Genomic DNA, 12,710 nt, shown 5'->3' with positions numbered 1-12,710 from the left:
CTGCTGAAGAGGAAATAAACACAGTTATGGCACTTCACTGCTGCCTTAAAACACATCAGCAGTGAAATTATAGATCCTCAGAAACCTGGGGATAGAACAATAAGAAAAGTTGGGGGTTTTTGTTTTGTGGTTTTTTGGGGGTTTATTTAGTTTTTTTTGCTTAGAGGTGTTGCGAGTCTGAGAGGGGAAAAATGCAGAACTCAGTTTTGGCACCCAGTTTTGCAAAACATGCTGAGAAGCACTTAAACATTTACTAGAGTAGCACTAATTAAACTGATAAATAATGTTGCATTCATGTAATCAGAAAACAAGTTTTTTTCGAGGATAAATTCTCTTATTTGATCATAAGGTAAACTCTCAAAAAATATTACTAGTCTATCATGGTCATTAATATCATTATTCGTTCTAACCATAGGCATTGGGAACAAGTTCAGACAAATATCCAGATCATCAATATTTGGCTTCCTTGGAAAGTTGGGGTTATATCCAGCTTGATTAATAAGCCCTCTGAATGATTTTGAACAGAAATGCACAGAGTATCACAGCAAAACTTTTGAGGCTAAGTAACTATACCCTTTTTTCACAAAGGGGAAAGATAAAGGTGTCATCTTAGTAGTGTAGATGTTTAGCTTCATACCCACAGGAAAGCCCTTCTTCAATGAAGTGCTTGGAAGCATGGAAACTGTAGTATGGAAATCATACCCCAGGTGATTCTAATGAAATTGTGATTAAAAACTTTCTTTCATGTAATACAGTATAGGAGATCCTCTTCAAACTACAAATCTAATAGAAATAAGTTTGCCTGTTCTGTTGATCACCAAAGTGCTCATTTACTGTGACAAAATGAGACATTAAGTGCATGGTACTTTTGCACGTGACTAGTTCTGTCATGTCTCATGCTATAGGTTTCAACTTGGCTCAATCACCTGTAGCTGAGGCCGGTATGTGACTTAGTTGCAAATCGAAGCAAAAAAAGAAAACAACCATTCAAAACACAGCTCCTCTGGCAACTCTCTTGTTACCTATGCTGCAAAACACATTTATCTTGATGTGATGTTACTTTCCTAACTCAGTTATGTCATGGCACCAGTGTCTCTCAAGGAAAACAGATGTCTTCAATAACACCCATTAGAAAATGCGTGTACATGGTGCTCCACAATTCAGTGAAGTGGTGGGCAGATGGAAGCATGGAGGTGAAATGATGCCTGGAAAAACTCTTCTTTTATCTGTCTAGAGGACTGGATGCTGTTGATGGATGTCTTAGTTGTGCAGAGTGCTTGTAGTTCACTCTGCATTGAGATTTGTGTGTTTATAGGCTTGATATCTTCTGTCACCTTCACTTTCTCTGTAAGGAGAGGAAGCATCCCAAGTTATGGCCTCAGAGATTCTTGTCTTGGTGAGTACAAGGTCTGAACTCATTCACTACCTGAACTGGTCAAGCTCAGCGCACGGTGGAGAGGGGTAGGGCCCGGAGTGCATCTGCTTTGAACACCCCAAATTTGATCCTGGCATTGCCCTCTGCTGACCAGTCTAAATATTGCAATTCCTAAACACTTGTCCTGGAAGTCAACTGCTGCTCTCGTGAAAGTCACAGTGTAGTGAATTTGGGTTGTAATCTGAGACTATACATGGTCTGTGGAACTATGCAGACTACACAGAGCTGTGAAAATGAAGGAAAAGATGTAGTATAAGACTACTGAGTCATAGCAAAAGCTATTTTTGGTGTTTTTTTCTCGTAGCAGTGTCTCTGGTGAAGTCCCTGGAGAGGCCAAGCTGTGCAGCGGTGTATGTAGGTGGCTGTGGCACATCAGTTCATGCCAGGGTCATGAGAGGAAATATGACCTTGGTGCTGTGCTGAATGAGGCTCCTGAATTTTGCTTCTTTTCTGATGGATCACACATGATTACCTGTGGGTGCTCTGAGGTCGGTTCATGTGCGTTGCACATTTTTGCATTTTCTTTTGGAAGTTCTAGTCCATATTTAGGTATTTTTCTGGTTAATATTTAGATAACTGTACTCCAGAAGCCTGTACTTGTGTACGCATCTTTCAGTGCAGTAATCCAGCAAGTACTATCTGGACTGCTGTGTGGTAACCCCTGGGTGCAGACGCTTTGTAGTAAAGATATGCAAAATACTTTTCTTTCAAGTTTGCCTTATGTTGTCATTCAGTCTACCTGTATTGATCTCTTAGCAGGTTGAAGGCTAATAGAGAGATGGTGTTTGGTGTGCAAGGTTCTTTGCACAAGAGAAATGTCAAAATTTTAGGTGGTGAATCCTGCTATAAGATCAGTTATATTTTTGGTTTTGTACACTGGAAAAAGTAGATCCAGAAGTGACTGAAGGAGACTTAGTAGCTCCTTCTAGTTGTTCAGTGGAGAAATCTATCAGAGTGATAGATCTATATATCTATATATCTATATATCTATATATCTATATATCTATATATCTATATATCTATATATCTATATATCTATAGGAGTGCATAAACTGGAGTGCAGTTTATGCACTCCAGCCCAGTCAAAGATATGTTTCTACCCTGTTTAATAAGGTAGAGGGATGGCAATTGCAATGTGTGAGCTGTCTGGAACAGGTAAATCTGTCTTAAGAGTGATTTCCACATAAGAAACCAGTAGATATCCTGGAATCACTGCTTGACTCTAAGATCCCAGCAAATAAGTAAACACGGGCATTGATGAATGCCTACAGGAATGGTGAGCTTAAAATGAAGCATTTTATCATTCCCCTCCTCATACTTTCCTTCTTGAAAATCAATCCCACTTCAGAGTTCCAACTTTCCTTGACCTCTGCCTTTCCTCTTTGCTGGTGGTTCCCCTTTCTTCTCCTGTATTGCTCTGTACATGAAGCCTTACCTATATTCAGTAATGCAACACCTCCCCTGTGACAGTCTCTACAGTTTCTTATTCATTCCCTGTTGTATTTTTGTGTTCTCCTCAACACTATGGTATTTGACTCTCTACAGTTACCCATCCCCTTTGCTGCAAAGCTGCAATTGATTATTCTTCACTATGTGTAATCACTTCCTTTCATCCCCAGTGAGCTGTACATATTTTTTTCCATATGCATCTTTGCCAAGATCATTCTGAATGCTGACTCTGTCCTGCAGCATTGCCATCCCTCCCAGCTTGCAGTTACCTGAAGATTCAGTAAGTGAGCACTTCCCTGTGGGAGCTGAGAAGGGAGTGAGGCTGTCCAAGGCACAAGATCACGAAGGGACCAGAGAGAGGGAAGTAAAACACCAAGAAGGTTTTCCTCTTGTGCTTCGTGCTCTGTCTCTTTGGTGAGCAGCATGTCATGAGGCCAGGCAGCACTCACTCCCCCACAGGTGAGTGCATTTCCAGGTCCCTTGCTGTGCGCTCTGCTGAGCAGTGCCTTCCTGAGCCCAGCTCCAGCAGGCCAGGCTTTTAAGGTCCTAGGCCAGCCTGAAGTGATTTTTCAAGTCAAGTTAGGAGGCACGAAGGTGTGCGCTCCTGACCATTCCTGCCTTTCCAAGAGTCCTCTGAGCTGTTCGTAACCACATGCTCTAAGCTGTGGCAACTGGTTTCAGGAGTTGATTAAGTGCTACAAAAAAATTCCCCTTTGCAGCTGAAATATGTTGCCTCTCAGTGTAATTGACTGTGCCTTCTTGATGCTTTTTATTACAAGAGGATGGATAGGCCCCAATTTACTCTTCTAAACACACTCATTACTTTGTATACCTTGTCATGAAACTCTTGATTTGTCTCTTTGTCTGACAGTGAGAACTGAGCTTTCACCTCTTTTTCTTGCAGAAATATTTCTGTGCTTCTAATTGTTGTTGTCACCTGTGTCTGCGCTCCTGAATTTCTGCCGTGGGTTTTGAAGTGAGATATTCAGAAAGTTTCAAGCCAGAGATGACCTTTGCATTTCTATATTATTAATTTCTCTTGTTTCACAGGTGACATTTGCATTGCTCCAGGGAGCAAAGATTTCCACTGAGTAATGAAGAAGAGCTCTTCTGTGTTTATGGAGGAGCCAGTTACTACAGATGGCTGAGGAGCCTGATAGGTTCTCACCTGCAAATTACCACCTATTTATCAATCTTATTTAAGTTTCAAGGCCCAAATAGATGTTATTCTTGAAACCTGTTGAGGGTGAAGAAAGCCATTGCTGACTGTGAGAGCACAGCATGAGTTGCCTGTGGTGCAGTACTGCTGTGGTTTAACCCCAGCCAGCTTGTTTACTTTCCCCAAAGGTTGGGGAGAGAATTGAAAGGGTAAAAGTGAGCAAAGCTGTGGGCTGAGATGAAGGCAATTTAATAGGTAAAAGCAAAGCAGAACAAAATTCACCATGTCTCACTGATGGGCATCCAGGTGTTCAGCCATCCCCAGGAAAGCCAGGCTCCATCATGCCTAACTGTGACTTGGGAAGGCAAACACCATCACTCCAAAGGGGGGGGGATGTCCTTTTCTCCTCCCAAATTTTTATTGCAGAGAATGACAGCTTATAGTGTGGGATATCCCTTTGGCAGTTGGGTCAGCTGTCCCAGCTCTGTCACCTCCCAACTCTTTGTGCACCCCCAGCCGCCCCACTGGTGGGGTGGGAAACAGGTCTTGTGCAAGTCCTGCTCAGCAATAGCTAAAATATCCCTGTGTTATCAACACTGTTTTGGTCACAGATCCAAAACACAGCACCATAAAAGCTGCTGTGAAGACAATTAACTCTATCCCAGCCAATACCTGTACCAATACTTACGCAGAACTGAGCAAAACTTGATACTTTTCAGATTTGGCCTCTGACATGAAACAAGCCAGAAGTGCCATTGCAGTGCTTTTGCGTCATTATCTCTTATTTATTTGCATTTCCAGAGTGCATCCCCACCACTTTTATTTGGCTTAGTTGTTCCTTCCAGAGGGACATCCTAACTGGTTCCAGATACCTGAGAAGCCAGAGGAGCCAGCATCCCATTCCAAGGGTGAATAATTTCCTACAGGATTTGACAACAGCAACAGGGTGCTATGAGGGCACAAATAGGCCTCAATTCTCTGAGGAGCCTGCCTGGGAACCCCCCCCACCCCACCAGCACCCTCTGCCCAGGAGATGTAATTCAGCCAGGTCTTGACCCTGTTGGAGGCTGAAATAAATAGCATGATATTGTACTCATGTCACAGAATAACTGAGGCTCGCAGGGACTTCAGGAGGTCTCTAGTCTGGTCCCAAGTGGGAATTCAGACCAGCTGTTGTCTACTCTGGTCTTGAAAATCTCCAAGGACTGTCCTCTCTGGACAACTGGTTGCACTGCCTGGAAATTTCAACAGCTCTTGCTTCAACTTATGCCTGTTGCTACTTGTCCTCCCACCCCACACTGTAAGGAGCCTAGCTTGTCTCCTTGATGACCCTCATATGCACTGGAGGGTATATTAGATTCCCCTGAAGGCATCTCTCCTTCAGGCTGAACCAGCCCAGTTGCCTTTGCATCTCTTCAGGGGTAGGTGATGCAGTTCTCACCACCTTGGAGGCCCTTCCTCCAGTTTTTCCATGGCCTTCCTGTATTGTGAGGGTCCAAACTGAACACTCTACTCTAGATGGAGTCAAAAATTGCCGAACAACTCCTCACTTCTCTCTATCTGCCAACCAAACTTCTGTTAACACAGCCCAAATTGGGAACTTGCCCAGATAAAACCCCACAAAACAACAAAATTGCAGGTATCTCAGGGTTTGTTTTTAAAGGTGTATCCAAATCACATGTGGCTGTGCCAGTGTAACTGAAATGGTACTATGCCCCAGTAGCCAAAGAGAAGGAGGGGTAACAGAGGGCTTCAGGAAACCAATGGTACATTCAGGAATTGCAGCCTCATTTGTATCCCTAGACCCTCAATTTTACTATGTTCTTCTCTTCCTAAGGAAGTAACTGCTTAGTACTTGAAGTTTTGTGCCCATAAATGTCTCCATGTACCAAAACACTCCATACAGTGCAAGCACAAGCAGCTGCACTACATTTTTAAAAGCATGATTTCAGGAGAAAAGGGCAGATGTTCAGAATATTTCTCCAAAGTGCATCATTTGTGCTTTATGATAGCCAGTAAGGCAAAGCTGAAAAAAATACATGATCTGATCAAATCATGTCTGTGTGTAGCAGCAGTACTTGTTCCTCTTCTTTCAAAGTGCTTTGGCTTCATCAATTATCACACTCAAGCACTTAGTTACTCAAAATAAATCATTAAAATGTCCATGATGATTTTAATATTGTGCTGTTCCGGATGCCTATTCTGAAATAATGGGGAAATATATTACCTAGTCAAAAGGACAAGCTTATCATTTATGACCATATTAAAGAAGATGTTATAAAATTCACTGTTGGATTTGAAAATGGTTGATATTGAGATCATTGATTTCCTTTGATTACAGCTAGCACCAGGCACTGCTCCACTATAGCCCAAGGAAGCCTGGTATGGGCTTCAATAAAAAAAGGACAACAAAAAGAATTACTGATTGCAAATTTATTACATGGAACAGCAAATTCCAGACAACTGCGTCACATAATAGACAACCAGTGCAATGGGAAGTCTCTTTCCTTTATGTAAACCAAGTCATCGAGTTGGTAAATGAATCCATGAACTTCATATTCCACGGTATTCTGAAATGAATTAACACAGTATCATCTTTTATGTTGAGATGTTGATGTGAATATGACTTAGTACTCAGAGTTCTGTGCATCTGGTTCTTCTCAAAGTTAGAAGTTAAATAGCTTCAGATTCTAATACCAGAAGATTAAGATGCTTGAAAGTTTAGATAAGCACCCAAATCTGTTATTTTTGCTCAAACATGAATCCTCCCTCCTCACACAATTCTCTTTCTACCATGTTGTAACCCTGCTGACCTTCTTTTAGAGTATGGAAACATGACAAAGAAAACCATCCCTTTGTCAAGGGTGTGTACTCTTAAGTCTGTGAGCATGAAAAAACCCCATGTTTCTGTCAAGACAACTCTCAGTGGCCATATGAAATGTGTGTTTCATAGATTGGTACTAGGTTTATAATGCTTCTCAGGACCTTCTTTCGTCATGAGGATCATCATTAGTGAAAAGGAAGAAGAAATTCATGATGCTTTTGGCTGCCTACTTACCACTGCCTTCAATAGTTCTTCCATTTCGAGGCTGAAAAATATAATAATTAGATGATTGTAAAGAAGTAATGGATTACAGACCTATAAGCACACCAAAAATACATTCCCATCGTGCAGACAGAGGACTGTATAAGACTGTAGTAAGATTTTCTTTACAGCAACATGTCAAATTACAGGGGACCCATGCAGGGTGGGTTATGCCTTTGAATATGAGAATTTTCATTCAGCCTCTGCCCAAAAACCTAAACATTCTGGCTTTAATTATTCTCATTCAGGGTTTGGGTCTCAATTCATTGGGGTAGTATAGGCACATACCTAAGAAAGAGCATATAAATACCAGCACTGAAAGAACCTGGATGGACACACTTGAAATAACTTGAATTAAACATAAATTACTGCTGAATTGGGACTCTGGTTACCTGACATGACCTACTTTACAATATTTTAAATTTTTTAAAATGTGTTCAAGATATTCCTAAAAATTACTTTGGTGTTAATCAGGGAGTGTCTAAACCAGCACATTGGGTATTAGACCATGTCATAGCTCAGCAAGCCCATGGGTGAAAACCATGACAGAAATGATGATCATTTTGCTTTGGCTTTTCACCGTTACGCAGCGACTTCACTTCCTGCCAGACCTCTCAAACCAGGTGGACACTCAGCTCAGGCACATGTTTGATCTAATTTATTTAGCATCAGTGAACCTTGACAGTCTCAGAGATACAAGCCACATGGATGATTTGGCTCAAGATAAAACATTTGCAGAGGCGTATCTTCAAACAAAAAAAAGTGTTTAATCCATTAGTACCCCAGATCTCATTATCTTGTCATATTTTAGTCAAACCAGAGCTTTTCGAGCAAATGGCTCCCTAAGCTTTCAAGCAAGGGATATTTGGCCTCTCTTCAAAACAACTGCAGCAAGAATTTGTGAAACAGCTGCTCATCTGTGAACATATAACAATGTCCGCTATTGAGAATCTTTAAAATGAAGAGACTCAGATACCCTGAAAAGGAAGAAAGGCCGCCCCAGAGTTCCATGACTGTCCTGTAAAATCAAACACAAACAATGACAAAATACTTTAAACTCAGTTCCATAGATCCGTTGCCAAATTTTACCTTTCTATCAGAATATCGGTAATTTGGGGCCTTTTTCAGCAGCATGCAAACAAGATGTTGATAGTCCCCAATGCCCATTCATCTGGGATGCTGATTAAAAATTAATGCCTAAAGAACATTGTGTCGAGTGTAAATATAATAAATTACCATAATTAAAGATTCACAGGGTTTAGAAGAGATATAAAAGAAAGCTTTACGCATCGGGTATAAGCAGGGTCAGCATAGATCACTTCCCAACCACTGAAAAAAAACAAGGTGACTTTAAAAAAGCAGCAAAAGAAACAAGGAAAGGGACATACTTCCCTAGCCACTGCTACTGCCACTGCTTGTCTTCACATTTACGTACCTTCTTTGTAAACTTTGCAGAAGCAATCTGTGATTCCTGCAAGTGGACACTGTAAGTTAATCAAGATGCCGGCATGTTTTGGTTTGTTACAGTGACCCTCTATTACTGATGAGGTTGGTACACTCCATGTGAGAAGAGAGATAACCTTACACTTATCACAGACTGATGTAAGAACAGCAGCAAACTGATCTTTGTAAAGATTAATGTGGAGTCTTGCCTGGAATGTTACTCTGTTCATTACCATCATTCAACAGGCTTCCCTTGCTGTACAGCAAAGTGCAGCCATGCTCTGGGGGGTGAAGCAGAGCTTAGACTGGAGCTCCACTCCTCAGGCTAGAATTGTACTGATAGCTCTTACCTTGTTAAAATGTGGCTGCTCTTCACCTTTCAGACTGCTCTTGGTTTTAACCCAGGAAAGATTGCTGGGTTTAAGCCTTCCCCTGCACTCTTTATTCTTCAGAAAATTGCTCATTTTTCTACTCAGCCTTACTTCAGGGAATAGAAATGTTCCCCATGACTTTACGTGAGCAGACTAAGTTCAACATGTAATGCAGCCCTAAACCTGCAGCCATGGTTTGGGAGCCCTCCTGCTCAATCAAGGTGCTTTAAAGTATGCAAAGGAGGAGACTAGTGCAGAGACAATATGAATGCTACCCTTGTTCTGATATGATTATTACATACCAAGCAAAGACAGAGATTGACTCATGACTTAGCCTGAAGTTTCAACTATCCTAACTAATTTATAACAGGTGAGAGATTACTACGTGGAAGAAATATGGTAAAAACTGAGCTTCTAAACAACTCTAGGATGGAAATTTCAAACACACAGTGAAGTGATTGTGATGTAGATGGGTTTAGATAGCTCTTTTTGCTTTCTTTGAAAGCACCATCTACAAGGTTTACCCAAAGATTAGACGATGATGTTAGTCTTCGCTCTCACAAAATATTTTAAATTCCCCAGGTGGGGTTCAAGTCCCATTCAAGCCCAAACTGCCATGGACTTCACCTTTCACAGTGCTGAGGCCTCATTCATTCTCTTGAAACCCCACCTACCTTCTCTATAGAATCTCTAACTCTGACTAAATAATTATTTTTTTATTCACAGAAATATAGGATAATGTAGAAATTTAAGTTCAGCTGCCATTAGTAGGATTTCATAACTTTTTCCTTGGACTCACTACGTACAGACTCATGTTTGTAGTGTATTCTCAAGATTCCTTGTAGGCTAAGAAAGTATAACTTCATGTAATATGAGACTTGATCAGCTGGGTAAAACTTCACATAGTTCTTTTTCCATATTTCACATATTTACTTTATCTGCTGCTTTACTCAGACCACACCTAGAAATCATATTGCAGACATGTAGCTCATATTTTTTGAAAGGCTATTGTATGAGATTCAGCTTCTAATCTTAAGGACACCATTTTTTGCAAAGTTAGTTACTAAAACAGTAACCAGGAATAGGACTCTGTTCAAAGTTACCAGATGATTCTGGATGTTCCCTCATTGGCTAAGTCGTGGAGGCATAAGAGTCAATAGTGAACTCAAAAACATTTATTAGACATTCAAGACTGAAATGCTGGAATTTTTTTATACTATCAGCTTCAGTATTGTAGAGTTTTATTACTGCTTCAGGAAAGCATGCTTGGAATTATAATAAGCCAAAGACACTGGCAAGAAGAGATATTGAAGTGCATTTCAAAATACTTTCTATTATTGTCTTGCAGGATCTACTCTTGTTTTGAAACAACAGAGGACTCAGCCTCCACAAGTAAACTGGCTTTTTAGCTTACACTCGGGGGTGAGTGAATTTTCTGGAAAAGGTTGTTAATGAAGTGGTGATAATAAAATAGTGATATAAAGCAGAACTGACACTGAGGTGGGTCTTTATATGACTGCACTAACAAAAAAGAACTATACTCAATAACTCCTCAACTTAATCTCTTTAATCTGAGTCAGAAACACAAAGAAACCCCAAGACCATTTCAAATAGAGTATTAAAATCAGTAAAGCAATTCATACACCTCCATGTTCAGCATGATACAAGGTATGCTATTGATCCAGTGTTATGTATCTTTTAAGCATATTTAACCCAGTGTTATTCAAAACTGAGGGTCAGGTTAAAATACTCTGACTGTAGGTGCATGTTTTGGTTCTTGAGCTCTAAATTGGTGAAAAACAGCAATTTCATATAAATAATTTAAAGTAACTAAGAATTACAAGCAAACTACTAACAAGAAGAAAATATTTTATATACTCTCCTACATCTCTTAAACCATCACACTATTAGATTCTACATTATTGTTTGGAGAGAAATGTCAAAAAGTTGATCGTGGAGTGGTTGCTTTTTAAGTTTAAGAAAGGGGTGCTTTGAAACAAAAGAAACAATGGCCCCTTACCTCATTTTTATGCATGCTGTTGAATATGGAATAACAGAGATCCAAAACAGTGCTGGAGATCTGAAAAAACAAGCAATACTTTAATATATTTACTGGGAGAATGTGGTGTACATGGTTTGATAGAAAACAGGCTTGATTCTGATCCTGAATCAATTTAGATTGAGCACAGTTCACTAAAAACACTTGTAGCAGGGGAAAACTTACTGATGCTATTATGAGCTGAAAAATTAGTCTCTTGTTTGAGGAGAATACGCAGAATACAACAGTTGTCAATACAGTCTGGTGCTATAAAGAGATCTAAATCAACCTCACATTTAAAATACATTTTTCTATGCTAATTGTTCTAGGGATAGCTTTGGTTTGTGGCATGTTTAATCTGTGCTCATTTTCACCTACAAGCATTTCAGTCAATCAATGGTATAATCATTAACCATGAATACTGAAATTACTGTCCCATAGTCATTGCCACAGGACAGGGATTTGCTTATGCATGCAATCACATTAGGTAAGAACTACAGGAAGTGAGGTGTAAGACACCTCAAAAACAGGCTCTGGGAACAGTTTTCTACAAGTCTTGGTTCACAAAACTGTAAGATTTCAGACAGAAAAAATCAGCACAAAATGTTAAAAATTTCCAAATACTTCCTGATCCTGCAAATATTTTTCTCCCTACTTTGAAAATAACCCTTGGGCTCGATATTAAATGCAGTGTAGCTGATCTTTCACATACTAATTTTTTCTTCTAAAGTGTTTGTAAGCTCTGGGCCAGCAGAAGTGATCTGTGAAAACTTCCCCTTGCTCCCCTCTCCTCTGAGCACCCCAGAAAAAACCCATCCACCCACCAAGCACCGAGCCAGGACCACATAGGACCTTTAACTCCTGCAGAGCTGTCCGTCACTTCTTGCTTCAGTGTTAGCTACTACTGGCATGGCAAGAAAGGAAAAACAAACCCGTGCTTTCCTTTAGGTCCGCATTAGCTTCACTGGGAGGAGAGCACATACACCAACAAACCAGCTCTGCTCTCCAGAGCTGCTGGCTCTCTGGCAGAGGCTGTGCCACCTGCAGGCATCGATGCTCCGGGTTATACAGGACAATTAGTATGTCTGGAGGAGAGAGTCTCAGCAGATCAAACACACTACCAGAGTCAAATTACCTGAGGCTGATCCGACATTTCCATCCATTGACTGAAACACAGTGCCAGTTGCTTTAAAAAGTAAAGAACAGACATTAACAGTGAGTCTATCATACCTTCGGACCTGTGTTTTCACTCGGGAAGTCGGGACTGGCTCGTTATTAGCCTGTCCAGCTTTTGCTGACCCAGGTGTCCTATTCTGCACCCGGCTGCACACCACACCCCTGCCCGCACCTGTTCCACCTGCCGCTGCGGAGGGCACAGGGCGCCAGCCTCCCTCCTCTCTTTACCATCTCCCCCAGGGTTTTTAATAAGGCATTGCCACTCCGTTGCCGATTTCCTACCTCTTTTCCCTGCCAAAGACGAGTGTCGTTTTCCACCTTCCTCGTCTCTACCCTACCTCTCCACCGCGCATCGCTGTCAGACGACAATGACAGACGTACCTGGTTTTGGGGCAGCTCCACACCGTCCCGGTAGCGCGAGAAAGGCTGCGGGAACCCTGCGGGACGGGACACGGGTGCGTTGGGATGCCGCGGAGCCCAGCCCCGACGGCGCTCCTCTCTCGAGAGGAGCCGACCCTTTCCGCGGGGTCTCTCGCGGTCCCCCGCGCCCGTGG

General features: G+C 41.4%; 1 protein-coding gene across 2 annotated transcripts in view; it reads right to left on the bottom strand.

Moving 5' to 3' along the window:
• Window positions 1-6,496: 6,496 nt before the first annotated feature.
• NMS (neuromedin S) overlaps window positions 6,497-12,710 on the bottom strand; it is a 20,337-nt gene continuing 14,123 nt past the window's right edge. The window contains exons 2-8 of one of the 2 annotated variants that reach the window (XM_017737183.1): window positions 12,538-12,593; window positions 12,116-12,166; window positions 10,963-11,022; window positions 8,564-8,599; window positions 8,105-8,146; window positions 7,102-7,132; window positions 6,497-6,613 (exon numbers count right to left, since the gene is read on the bottom strand). In XM_017737183.1, the coding sequence (XP_017592672.1) occupies window positions 6,597-6,613; window positions 7,102-7,132; window positions 8,105-8,146; window positions 8,564-8,599; window positions 10,963-11,022; window positions 12,116-12,166; window positions 12,538-12,593 (293 nt within the window). In that variant the 3' untranslated portion in view covers window positions 6,497-6,596. The remainder of the gene's footprint in view (window positions 6,614-7,101; window positions 7,133-8,104; window positions 8,147-8,563; window positions 8,600-10,962; window positions 11,023-12,115; window positions 12,167-12,537; window positions 12,594-12,710) is intronic. The other variant, XM_017737184.1, reaches the window with a different exon arrangement.

This window comes from Corvus brachyrhynchos, unplaced genomic scaffold, assembly GCF_000691975.1.
Source record: "Corvus brachyrhynchos isolate BGI_N302 unplaced genomic scaffold, ASM69197v1 scaffold83, whole genome shotgun sequence".
Taxonomy (NCBI): domain Eukaryota; kingdom Metazoa; phylum Chordata; class Aves; order Passeriformes; family Corvidae; genus Corvus; species Corvus brachyrhynchos.
The sequence above is the reverse complement of the archived record's forward strand: the minus strand, read 5'-3'. Positions and strand labels throughout refer to the sequence as shown.